The following is a 13,800-nucleotide window of genomic DNA, read 5'->3' on the forward strand; positions in this document are numbered from 1 at the left end:
TAAAAAGAGCAAAACTGCTGATTATTAGTCTGATAGAATGGAGTAAGCATTTTAAAGGCCTGCTAACAAAAGAAAGGATAGAGTACAAGGAAATAAAGTAGATGAGAGAGAACTAGGCTGGTGAAGAGGTAGAGAAAATAACTATGAAAGAAGTGCAGAAGGTGGCTACACAAATAAAAATAGGAAAAGTACTAGGGCCTGAAAATGTATCAAAAGAGTTAATGAGGTATGGCTCAAGCATTCAGTATGAATTTTTGAGTAACTTATTTAATACATGCATATGATATGGGGAGGAAATTCCAGCAGAGAGAAAGTTAGAAATCTAAGCACCATGCATAAAAAAGGAAACATGGATGTATGTAGCAATTATCGTGGCATAAATGTCACAGGTCCCATTAGCAGGCTGTACAGGAGGATTTCAAAGTCAAAATTGGAAAAGATTATAATTAAAGTGGATAAACAAAGTGGCTTTTGAAGAGCAGGTCATGTGTAGATAACATCTTTACCCTAAGACAGATCATGGAGAAGAAACTGGAAAGGAATCTAAGCAGTCATCTGCACTTCACAGATATTGAGAAAGCATACAGGTGTGACACAGTGCCACTAAAGACATTGTTCAAGATGCTGTGGTCAGGGGAATTTCGAGAATTTATGTAAGAAGTATCATAAACATCAACAAGCCAGCAGAATGCATCATTAAAGCGGGGAAATAAATTTCTACAGAGGCCTTCAAAATAAATACAGGACTGAAATAAGGATGCTGTCTGTCTCCACATTCTTTAAGATGCACATGTAGAAGGCACTGGATCTCTGGTGTAGAAAGTGCATGAGGATGGGGATTTGAAGTAGGGAACATGGGGATTTGAAGTAGGGAACCACTGTAGGTACACAATTTTCTATTCTGATGATCAGGTCTTTTCAGCAAACAATTAAGAAAATATATATTCATGTTTAGCAAATTGTGGCATCTGAAAATTAATTTTGAGAAGATGGAATATTGATGTTCTGGAGAGAAAGTAAGGAATTTGGACACAATGGACTTGAAATTAAAATATGTAAAGAGTTGAAGGACCTGAATAGTATTCATAACATAATGGAATATGTGACAGAGACATCCAACAATAGATCAAGCAGGGAAGAGTGGTTATCCAAAAATTAAATCCTGTACTTTGGTTCTCAAATATGAGTTTAGAGGTTTTATTTTTATTTAATCATTTGACATTAACAGAAAGAAAAAAATATCTAAAACTTTAGAAATAAATGACTTGAGAATTACTTGGCTGTGTAAGAAATGAGAAAATAAAAAAAAGGATGCAGAACCATTACATTATTATGGATAATATGGCAGAAAGATAGCTGGGATGGTTACGGCATGTCTAAAAAATGGAAGAAGGCAGATGGCCAAAGAGAGCACTTTCATGGCAACTGCCTGGAAGGAGAAGAGGAAGACCATGAAAAGGGTGGCTAAGTGGTAGCCAACTGAGAGAAGAGGCACAGAAAAGGATGAGAAGGAATGGTGAGACCGAGGCATTTGGTGGCAAAGACAGGAGATGCAGTGACAGCCGTAGGATGCACGCAGCAACAAGAGGTCAACATAAAAAGCTAACTGAACATACATTCTTTGTAATAGTTCCTTCCAAATTTGCTTTATGAAAGTGCAACAGTAGTAATTTTATTACTCAAAGTGCACTTAAGGTGATTGTGGATAATGCTTTTTATGAAACGAATGTTGCAATCATGTATGTGTACAGAATGTGTTATTTATGAATGAGTTGCATATTTTAGATGAAGTATTTCACTAATAATGCGAATCTATGAAGGAACATTTACAAATTGAAGGAACAATATCAGAGGAAAATTAGAAACAAAACCCTACAGGACGAGCCTGCAAACTGTGGAAGAAAAATGGAGAACTTCTGAGCTCACACTGGTAGATGCAGCAGAGGAGGTATGCGGAAGGACTAGTAATAGGAGATGCAAGGAAAATTCTTAAGTTATAGAAGCAATTTTGAAGAAGAATATGATGTGAAGAGTATAGTTTCAACAAATGACATCGGAAGTATGAAGACTGTAATATCAGAAAGAGAGAATCACAAAAAGTTGTTGTAGACGAAAAGAGAAAGGTGATGAAAAACAAACCACAATGATGGAACAGGATAATGAAGGATATAAGAAGATATTGTTTGGAATGATTAGAAATAGGAGAAGAGGAATGGCAGAGAATGTGAAAATGGTTGATAAAGATGAGAATGAGGTAAGAAAGGAGGACAGCCTCTAAGTGCTATGGAGGATGTATTTTGATGATTTGCAGAAGCAAGATGGAGCAGTGGAGGAATATAGAGATATAGAGGAGATTAACTGTCAGTGGCAAAAGGTCTAATGTGGATGGAAGTGGAAGAGGCACTGAAGAACATAACAAGGAGGAAAGACACCAGTTTTGGATGAAATAAATGTGAAAATATCAGATCAGCAGAAGAGTTGGGGCACAGTGGTTGTAGAAAGTTATCGGAGCTATGTTGAAGAAACTGAGTACTCTAGAAGAACTGTGTGTGTCTTCAACTATACTATACTATACTATACTATAGAAGCATTACCCTTGTATGTTACAATGCAAACATTTTTTAGAAGATTCTTGATATATGGATCCTGAAAATGATACAAAAATAACTGAGAGAAGAACTGTATGACTTCAAGCCAGGAAGGTGTGCAAAATACAAAGTCTTTTCAAAAATTCCAGAACTTTGTCCACAAAATTTTTCTATGCTAACCTTTTACTTATCGTACATGGTCTCCTTCAAAATACTCTCCTCCACAATTGATACACCATTCCCTATGCCATTTCCACTTCCAGAAGCAGCCTTGGAACACCTCTTGCTGGATCATTCTAGGTGTCATCTGCAAATTTTCTTTCATCTTGTCTATCATTGCAAATCTTCATCCTTTCAGGGGGTTTTTAACTTTGGAAACAAAGAAAAGTCCACAGGGGCAATGTCTGGAGAGTATGGAGGATGAGGCAGCACAGTGATTTTGTTTTTTTTGCAATAGTAATGCACCAACAGGGATGAACATGGGGCGCGTTATCGTGAGGCAAAACATATGGACTGTCTTACCACATTTCATGTCATTTGCTTCACAAATTTTCTTGCAGGTGTCACATCATGTCCCAATAGTACCATCGATTAACAGTTTGTTCCTGTGGCATGAATTAATAATGAACTAATCCTTCAAAGTCAAAGAAAATTGTCAGCATGGCTTTGACATTTGGTATTGAGGAACCTTTTCTGATCCATTGTGAAGATTGAACCTTGGTTTCAACATCATAACCATAGACCCACATCTCATCACCAGTTACGACTCTCTTAAGGAACATCTCGATTTCATTTGTGCAAGCCAAAAGCTTTTCGCAGATTGCAAGATGAAGGTCTTTTTAGTCTTGACTCACGAAGCATGGGACAAACTGTGTGTCAACACAACAATGCATTCCAAGGTGCTGTGTCAGGATTTCATGATATGATCCAACTGAAATGTTATATGCTTCTGCAATCTCTTGGACAGTCAGTCTTTGACTGGCACACACAATTTGGTTGCCGTTCCTAACATGAGCATCACTGGTAGAAGTTGAAGGGCATCCTTAATGAGAGTCATCTTTAACTTCCTTTCGACTATTTTCAGACCATGTGAACCATTCATAACAGTGGGTGCACTTAAGCACTCATAAAGATAGACTTCATGCATCATTTGGCGTGTCTCTGCAAAGGTTTTACTGAATTTCACACAAAATTTAATGCAAATGCATTAATCCTCTAACTCTGCAACCTCAAAATTTGCAAACTGTGTGACACAACATTCTACTCACTACAGCACTGAACAATATTAAGTTCCATACAACAACGAAACTTCTGGCAGTTACACATTAAACACAGGTGTTTACAGGGATACCATTTGCATTTAGCTTCAACACACCACTGGCACGAAAATACGGATGTTCTGGAATTTTTTGAACAGACCTCGTAAATCATATTTGCAGTGAGACAGGTGCAGGGACACCACTACAAGTAGGCAAGAGATCCATTGATGGAATTTTTGGATTTACAGGAAGCGTATGACACTACATTCAGAAGTAAAGTTTGAGAGACCCGGAGAAGAAAATGGGTAGAGAAGCAGAGATGTACCAGGGAGGTGTTAATTTTATGATTGTGGGAATATAGAGAAAAGTATGCTGACACAGAGAAATGGGTGGAAACAAGGAAGTGAACTATCTCCTTTGCTTTTCATAATGGTGATGTATAGTACAATGACACAAGTGGCAAGAGATAAAGAATACAGATGACAGCAATTTTGGTTTCTCTTGAGTTGATGGTGTAGGCGGACAAAGAGGAGGAAGTACAGAAGCAGTTATATATTTAGGAACAGGTTGTGCCTACAGTTTAATGAAAAGAATCATGAGCTGTTTTAGGTAATGACAAATGTGTATGACAAAATCCTTTTTCTTTCTCAAAATTTCTTACATTTTCAGTTGGCTTGAATTTCTGTTGACTGTCTTGTCGTTTGATGATACAAGGAAAGATTTGCTAGGGCACTTTGTGATAGAAGTAGGAGTCCAAACAACAAGTAATAAAATCTATGTCTGACACCTAAAAAAGACAACTAGGAAAGCCATCAAAATATTGGGTAAAGAAAGAATGATAACTTGAGTGCAAACATAAAAACTAGTAACCCACCAATTTTGTCAATAAATGCCCAAAGATCAGGGAGATAATTTTGTGTGATATATGATTACATAGGACGAAAATAGGACTGTGATTTGTCTGGCATCATCTCACATCATGAACATCCATTTGTTCACTTACAGCATCATTGAGGAGACATGTATCTTCAGCAAGTCAGTGCACCATCACATCACTACTGAACTGTGTCCAAATGGTTTGAGGTACATTCCTGGAACGTGAAGGCAATACTGTTGTCTTCTTGGTTCACCTGACCTTGATGGTTTTGAGTACATAAGCAGCATCATCAGGAAAGATGTACTTTCTTTGGACCCAGCTCTGGTCAGTCTCTTATGTCCAGTGTTTGAATGAACAGAGATCACAATATCTCCCCAATGTTTTAGGTGTTTTCTGGAATCCATGCCATGACAAGTTGTTGCCACCATTAGAGCAAAAGGAATGCTACACATTATTAGGTCAATGCCTCTTAATTCAACTGCTCATCAATGATAAATATAAAACCCATTTCCTTCTCTTTGGCAGTAATCTTTTATACAATTCTGTTCTACTAGAATGATCCTGCAGTTAATGAGTTCCCAAATGTTTCCTTGTATCCTCAATTGACTGCTCTCTTTCTTGTTTTTAGTTTCAATTTTACATTTCTCCCCCCCCCCCCCCCCCCCTCCCCTCTCACTCCATCATTTTCTGTGCTGATCACTTCTGCTTTGCAGTCAATATTAGATACAAAACTGGTGACAGAAGACATGCAGAAAATGTAAGTCTATATGTCTGTCAGTTTAAATATTTTACAATAAAATATGAGCCTAAAGTATGCTTTGTGAGAAAAAGCTATCAGAAACATAATAGTATGTAAAATAACTACCTCTGTGCTGTTTATATGAAATCAAATAACAACACCAAAACATTTGATGATGAGCACTGTAAACAGAAATTGTAAATGGAAACCACTGAAATTGTAAGGTACCAAAAATGTTGTCTTACACTTGGGACTAAGAGAACTATGTCTACTCTAAGTGACGTTAAAAGGGCAATATCACAGCCCTTGACCATTTGGTACCTCAAAGATTTCCAGTTCTTTGCCCACATCCTCCGCCAACTGAGAACATAAAGGGTGGATTTCACTTCATGGTCTTCTTTCCTGCACTTAGCTTCCAAACATCAACTCTCACATATAATTTAAAATCAACAGTACAGGATGTCAACAGCATAGAAACAAAACCAAATACACACAATTATAATGTTGTTTTCAGACTTAGGCCTGTAAGTTCAATATTATGTTCTCTTACTTTTTTGTTCTTTTCGAGGGTTTTGAATGGATTTAAGAACACTAGAAACACACAATTCTATGCCTTTAGCAAACTCAAGTGGTCCACTTGTAACTAAATTTGAGTTTTCTTTTACACTGAATAAGATGCTGCACATTGTTCCCAATTTATTTCTTGGGTTGGTAATAAAATATTTAACCAATGGTGGTCCAAAATTTCTATACAGTTATTTTCTAGTTTCTGTTTTTAGGACTTTTTTCAATTTAGGAACACAATAAGGATCTGTTGAACCACATGCTGAAAACTATAAATTTCTACATCAATTCTTTAAGTCTGAAGACAACATAACCATACCGTTAAACAGAGACTCACATTACACAGGACTGAAAGAATATGCACATAAAAACACACATCACTAAAAATAAAAATAAAATTATATTTATACACAGGTACTACTCAGGACAGTAAAATGTTATCATAAATGAATCAACCCAAAAGAAGACATCAGGGGTAACATGAGAAACTAAAAAGGTTTTCAGCTAGTGAAGGATGCAAGTTGAAAGTATATTTTACAACAACAACCATTTTTGGTTACATTCAAAACATTTGTGGTACATTCAAAACATAAATAAATCATAGAGTTAGTTGTTTATCTCACCATTTTTTCAAGCTGCTTGAAAATTGCAGAAAAGTAGGGAACACCATTTGTGCTGTAACAAAGAGCAGAACAGCATTAGATGAAATATAAAATAAGCCATTTACTGTTCAATAAAACATATTAGATATTTATGGCAACTGAGTTTAAATTCACACCAACCACAAAAGCAAATCAGAGTAGTTAGAAACAGGATAAGTTTAAGGAAGAAACGTTGAAGTACAAGATGGAGGAAAGGAAACCTATTTCTCAATAGTGAATAACTTGCACAGTTTTATTTATAGACAAATGTTTCAAATTAAATAATAATATGTGTATTGCATTTTTGACATCTACATAAATTAATTAGGTTTGGAAAGTAACATCGTTAAACTGACATCCTTCTTTTCAGATGCAAATTTGGAGCTTCCCCTCAAAGGTCTACACACCTTTCTTCAACATTTCATTTGACACAACTTTTAATGTTTTGATGAAGGGAAATTTTCAGGTCATCAAATCTGTAGCACTCTTTCATGTTCCCTCTTGATTCCAGATTGCTCCACAAAAAGAAGTCACAAATTGATAGACGGGGAGAGCATGTAGTCCAAGAAACATTGCTGAATCATGAAATGATATGCAGCAATTGTTGCATCACTTCCACAGATGCTCTTTCCATTTGAGCTGAGGCACCATCCTGCTGGAACCACATTTCTCACATGTTCACCTGATGACTTTCCAGTTCTGGAAGCAGGAAGCTGTTTAAAATTTTGAGGTAGCATGCTGATATAGCAGTAAAAGCGGTTTCCCTTGAGTCAAGAAAGTAAGGTTCAGCAATCACTGTCTTGAAACACCACACCAAATTTTTTTTTTTTGAGAGGTTTCCAGAGTGGTTCACATGGGTTCTCTGAAGCCCAGTACTGACAGTTCTTTACATTAATATGGCCATCCAGAAGGAAATGGGCTCTGTCACTCATCATTATTAAGACATTTATCAAATTCGATTCCATATGGAGTGGGTGTGCTCAGCAACTATGTTTATTTAATGTTGAGAAAACATATGTATGTATGGCAATCAGTCACTAATAACCTGTTTACTGCATATCTAAATTCCAACCACTGTGTGACTACCACCAATGTGGTAAGATGTAAGTCAAATCATCATTATCACTTGTCTACACAAATAGCTCCTACTAGACTATCCACATCACTATTTCAGTTCATACTTGGTGTGAACACTGAGTTCTCACAGTAGTGATCATAGCCACATAGCGGTTAAAATCTTGATGCAATAAACATGTTATTAGCAACTGACTGCTGTTCATTTTCTCAACTTCATCATTAAAACATCTACATCTTCCCTAAGAATAATATCTACTACGTCACAAAAATTTTTGTGTTTCACAAAATCCCTTTCATTTAGCTGCTGGATGATCATTATTTTATATGAGTGAAATTTTAGATTATAATGTAAAATGCAATGAGGCTAATGACAAGACATATCCAGTGCTACTTCCTGTCACCTAGTGGATAACTCCCCCCATCCCCCTCCCACTCTCCACCCTGCAGCCATAGAGCCAGTACTCCTTTAAACGTCAACCAATCACAGCAAGGTGTTTCAATATGGGACTGCACCTTGGCATTCAGTATCATAACTCTGAAGGAAAAGATATTGAACCATGTTCACTGAATCACTGTTCCTAAAAACCTGCATGACTATAAAAACACCATGTTCTACATTCCATCATAGCAGCGACTGAAACTGCATTGTCTGAAACATATGTCGAGGTTGTCCAAGGTCAATGTCCTCACTCCCCACTGAGTACTAGCAGTTTAAAAAACATATGTTTCCTTTGCTGCACTCTTTAGAATTCCTCTGCTGCACTCTTTAGAAGACTAAGAAAGCATATCAAACTGAAATGTTTTTAGGTTCAAATTAATGATATGAATATAACAGAGGGAAACATTCCACGCGGGAAAAATATATTTAAAAACAAAGATGTAGTGACTTACCAAATGAAAGTGCTGGCAGGTCGATAGAAACACAAACAGACACATACATACACACAAAATTCAAGCTTTCGCAACAAACTGTTGCCTCATCAGGAAAGAGGGAAGGAGAGGGAAAGACGAAAGGAAGTGGGTTTTAAGGGAGAGGGTAAGGAGTCATTCCAATCCCGGGAGTGGAAAGACTTACCTTAGGGGGAAAAAAGGACGGGTATACACTCGCACACACACACATATCCATCCACACATATACAGACACAAGCAGACATATTTATCTGCCCAAACTCTTTGTCTTTAAATATGTCTGCTTGTGTCTGTAACATTTGTAAGACTTTATGAAGCATTATAACCTCATTAATTACTTCTACGTCTTTCAGGTGATTTCATTCAAACATTGGTATGACAAATTAACATAATTTGAAAGTACGGTATCTCACCTTTCAAATAAACTGTTGTAGAAATCTAATCCTTTTTGAAGATCAACAATTAACAATGTAATGAGATGGATCAAACTGTGTATAACAACATCTTGATTCCTTGAACTTGGTTTATGGTATGTATGAATTTCTTCATACCTGTAAAATGTTTAAGATAAGACACTTGTCAAGAACAAGCAATATGTTTAAAATGTTTTTGTTCTGATACTCTGCTAAAAACTATACTATGTTGTTAAGTAAAATATAAAATAGAGTATATAATCACCTAAAATATATACTACAGCTTGTCATATATTAAAGCAGGTACACATTCTTGCAAAAACTGCTAGGTTACTATATTTTTGTTCTTCAAACTGATATCACTATTATTTATAACTGAAAATTGCTGGAAACAGGCATCAGTATGGAGCATTTTCACGTATTGTGGACCAAGATGGGTTGGAGTGGGGGGAACACACATGTGTGTGTATCTGGTCTTTTTTTGTGTGCCACAGTGCAACTAATTCATATGTTACATCATCATGTGAGTGACTGTATGTCAAGATGACATTCTTTTCAGAATAGCTACTATTTGCATTTGAGTAGAAACTGGTGAAACTATAATATAAACAACAACTGAGTAGGGTGAGAGAAAGAGCATTGGCAATTTCTTAAAGTAGGTGTGTTTATACTCATACACATCAAATCCTGATTTATAATAAATTAAAAATGGAAACAAATTATAGCTCAAATAAAATTACTTTGTAGTTGCATTGGCAAGGAAAATGTGTATTAAAGAGCAGCCAGCCATGTTTCACAAGGCTCTGCATGTACCTACAAAACCAACAACACAGCAAGCATATGGTTTTCAAGAAAGAGTTGTAGTTGGCTGGCAGCTAGACCTTACCACCCAAATATCAATCACAAAGTTACTTTAAACAAATTATAAAATGATTGTAATTGGTTGTTTGTACACTTGATGGAAGTAGTGTACAATAGCAGCTTCTTTCTGTTAAAGTATAACTGGACTTATTCTACATCCCTGAAGGTGGGATTTACAGAACAAAATGAGTGAATCAATAAATGAACAGAATGAAAACATGCATTTCTTATGATCACCATGGAGATAATTAGGAAGATGGGTACCTATTTGCATGTGTTCTCACTCTTTTTTTGTACTGTGGACCAAGATAAATGGGGAGAGGGGGGGGGGGGGGGAGGGAGGAGCAAGCACACACATGCATATGCATTGCATGTACATGCGTTAAAGCTGAAAGGAAGCTAGTGAGGGCATTTTAGGAGGAATATATGATCAGGTTAGGAAGGAAAAATGGCCATCATTTTTTAAGGAACCATCATGGCAATTGTTTTAATCACTTTACACAGTTTGAGAAAAGAACAGAAAACCTAAATCTGGATGGTGACTTGGTACATCTAAAATTTTGATAGCTACAGCTACAGATGAGCATGTGATCTTTGTGTGTGCCAAGTTGCAACTAATTCAAATATTACATCAGCAGGTGAGTGATAACCTGTCTTCTTTGTCAATAAATTGTTTCAGTGTATGAAATTTGATTACTGTTGCAGTCTAACTTTAATACAATAAGTCAGTGGTCAACAGTTCATGAAACTGACACATTCAAAAACTTCAAAAAGCCCAGGTTAAAATAAATACAGTTAAGCTGTAAGGACATTTTATTCATCACACACTGAGAATACTGTTTTTAGTAAAATGTTTTACTCTCATTTCTGTAGATGTAACTGTTAACAATTTGGTATCAGTTCACTGACCCCTGCATATTTGTCTCCCACATTCACAGATATGCATTGCAGGCCAGGCATGGACCCTGCCTTACCTTGGGAGGTTCTCTGTCACCAGAAGAGTCACTGAGCTGTTGGCTGCCAAGCTTCATAAAACTGCCATAGCATATGTGGGCACAAGCTGTGCCAATATGTGGTTCACAAATCACAGCAAACAGCACTGCAGGATCACGCACCAACTTGTGTCCACGTGTTCACATGTCCATGTGATACTGCTCCTGCATTCCTCTGCTTACTAGTACTTACATCACTGTTGAGCCCCTTGATCAGTTCAGCTGTGGACTCCTGACTGACCACCAGCTGCCCTCAAGACTACCACAGCTGCTGCCCATCCAACAGTGCCTCCACTGTCAGGGCCACTGAATGCCTGTGAGCTGCTCTGGAAGGCTCCACTTCACTGGACCTCTTCCTCATCACTGCATCATGGGACCATGTCTGTATGCCTCCTCAGCACCTCCCTGCTCATCGCCACTACCAATGATTGTGGACTTTGTCGTAGTGGGCACTTGCTATGTAGAAGGTCATTTCAGTTGTACTAATGTGTGAACCTTCATCCTTTAAAGCAGTGCTGAGTTATATTATGGTTAACAAACAAACAGTCGTTATCCTAAACTGTGCATATTAATCAATACCTTAGTACACCATTCTACCAAGGATATTTGAACTGGTGACTTCTTTCATTGCCCATATTAACATCTACTGGTGATGAGTAGAATGGTATTGTGATACGTGTGACACTCATAATTAGTGTGGATTCTAAGTGTAGTCTCTGCTCAAGATTCATCCACTCCAGCTAATGCTCTTGGTTTGTTGTCTGCAGCACCAGATCCTGGTCTCGTCTGTCACCTGGCTATGCTCCCTCTGCCATGGCAAGCACAATGCTGCCATGCCTTGTCACATTCCAATCTGACTGTGCAGCCATAGCTGGCTTCTTCCCCATAGATGGTGACATCATGGCACAACAAGGATGACAAAGCCACTTCAAATGTGTTTCTGTGTTTCTTGGTGTGTCTTCATTAATTTTTACTGTAGCAGGATTCTTCAATTGTGTGATTTTGCTTATGTGTTCATTCATCAGTGTAGTCATGTTATTGTATTGTGCCAATCTGTATTTGAATCCTCTGAAAACGGAAGTATGTCCAACTGTGTACCAGACATGGACTGTCCAATTCTTGGATTCAATACCTGTGTTCAGCTGTTTGGCTGTTTCGGTTCTGATAGGTGTTCCTTTGCAATCAGTGTACAAATTTCTCAGCAGATGCAAGTTCTTGACAATGTTATCTCTCCTGCGTAGTCTGGTCAGTCTTTTCATGTGGTTTTCCAATGCACATTCTCTTACTTGCTGTCATTGGTCAGTGAATTCCTCAAGTTTTTGTGTTTGTTTGGGTCCTAGTTCCCTTGCAGTGCATTCTCAATCACTGGAACTATTGTTGCCTCCAGCTTACCCATTCAGGAATTTGACAGTTCATCATTGCCTCCAGCCCTTCCATTCAGGGGTTGGGCAACTTAGGACCTGCTGCAGAGCATCATTCACGCAGGTTCTCCGGTTTTTTTGCCACAGCATTCAGACAGAGCATCCAGGAGTTATGTGTGTAGCAAGCTGGGCCTCCTGCTGTCACACTTGTTTACTATATTCTAATGCTGTGTAGCACTCTATTCCTGTTCACAGAATTCTACACCAGATATCCATCTGGTACCGGTGCAGCCCATGTACATGACAACATCAAACTCCAACATATTCGCTGTTGGCCCTTTCATCATCAGTACAGTATTTGACAGCCTGTCCTGTCTGCTCTCTCTCTCTCTCTCTCTCTCTCTCTCTCTCTCTCTCTCTCTCTCTCTCTGGCCATGTCATGCTCAACCTTCCAGTCATCGCCAGCCCTATCACAGCTGGTGCTCACAATGCCATCCCCAGCCATTATCAGCACTGTCACTGTTGTCGCAGGTGTGCCCAGTCATGGCCAGCCCCTCTCAAAGCTGTTCCCAGAAGTCAGCAACACCACCACCTCCTATGTGGCTGTCCCTGTACCTAACCAGCCACCCCTGCTGGTAATGCCAGTTTCATTGTGTGTTCTTCCAGGCCCGGGTTGCACCTTCTCAGACTCTTTGCTGCAAGCCCTGCCTCTACACAAGCCTTCACTGTCACTGTCAAAGGTGGCCAGTTGTCATTACCCTGCTTGGAAACAGTGTGCTTTTTTTGTTGGGGTCAGTTTTTTTATGTTCATTAAAATATTGCTCTATTGTCTTGTTTCAATCCGTTCTGGTGGTTGTGCGGTGCCTCCTCCACTGAGTGCTATGTGCCTTGAGATGGTTGCACTACCTCCCTTAGGGGGGGGGGGGGGGGGGGAGTGTAGTGTATTGCAGAGCTGAGCCTCTGCATATTTGTCCAGCACACTCACAGATATGCTTTGCAGGACAGACACGGCCCTGCATTACCTTGGGAGGTTGTTTGTCAACAGAAGAGTTACCGAGCTGTTGACTGACAAGCCTCCTGCAGCTGTCAGAATGCCTGGCAGCGCAAACCGTGCTGATACGTTGTGCACAAGCCATGGTAAACAGTGCTGTAGTCACAGGCAGCTCCTTACATCTGCACAGTCACACGTCCATGTGACACCATGCTTTTATTTCTCTGCTGACAGCTACTTAGGTTGCCACTCAGCCCTCAATGGCCAGTTCAGCTCTGGACTATGCTTTGAATCAAAATGCCTGTTGCTTCTGCTACCCATCCCATAGTGCTGTCTCATGCCTTTGGCAAGATTACAGCCACTGTATGCCTGTCAGCTGTTCCAGAAGACCCCACTTTGTCTTCAGCTGGATCACAGCCACTGCATGCCCATCATTCGCTATGACAGGTACTTCTTCACCATTGCCTGGATCATAGCCACTGAACTCCTGTGAGCCACTTCGGAAGGCTCTGCTTCACTGGACCTGCT

General features: G+C 38.8%; 1 protein-coding gene across 1 annotated transcript in view; it reads right to left on the minus strand.

The window, feature by feature from the left end:
- The window catches only part of LOC126475073 (BAI1-associated protein 3), a 715,757-nt gene that overhangs the window by 232,986 nt on the left and 468,971 nt on the right, over window positions 1-13,800 (minus strand). The window contains exons 12-14 of the mRNA XM_050102632.1: window positions 9,068-9,205; window positions 6,651-6,702; window positions 5,785-5,823 (exon numbers count right to left, since the gene is read on the minus strand). Of these exons, the coding sequence (XP_049958589.1) occupies window positions 5,785-5,823; window positions 6,651-6,702; window positions 9,068-9,205 (229 nt within the window). The remainder of the gene's footprint in view (window positions 1-5,784; window positions 5,824-6,650; window positions 6,703-9,067; window positions 9,206-13,800) is intronic.

This window comes from Schistocerca serialis, chromosome 4 (assembly GCF_023864345.2).
Source record: "Schistocerca serialis cubense isolate TAMUIC-IGC-003099 chromosome 4, iqSchSeri2.2, whole genome shotgun sequence".
Lineage (NCBI taxonomy): Eukaryota > Metazoa > Arthropoda > Insecta > Orthoptera > Acrididae > Schistocerca > Schistocerca serialis.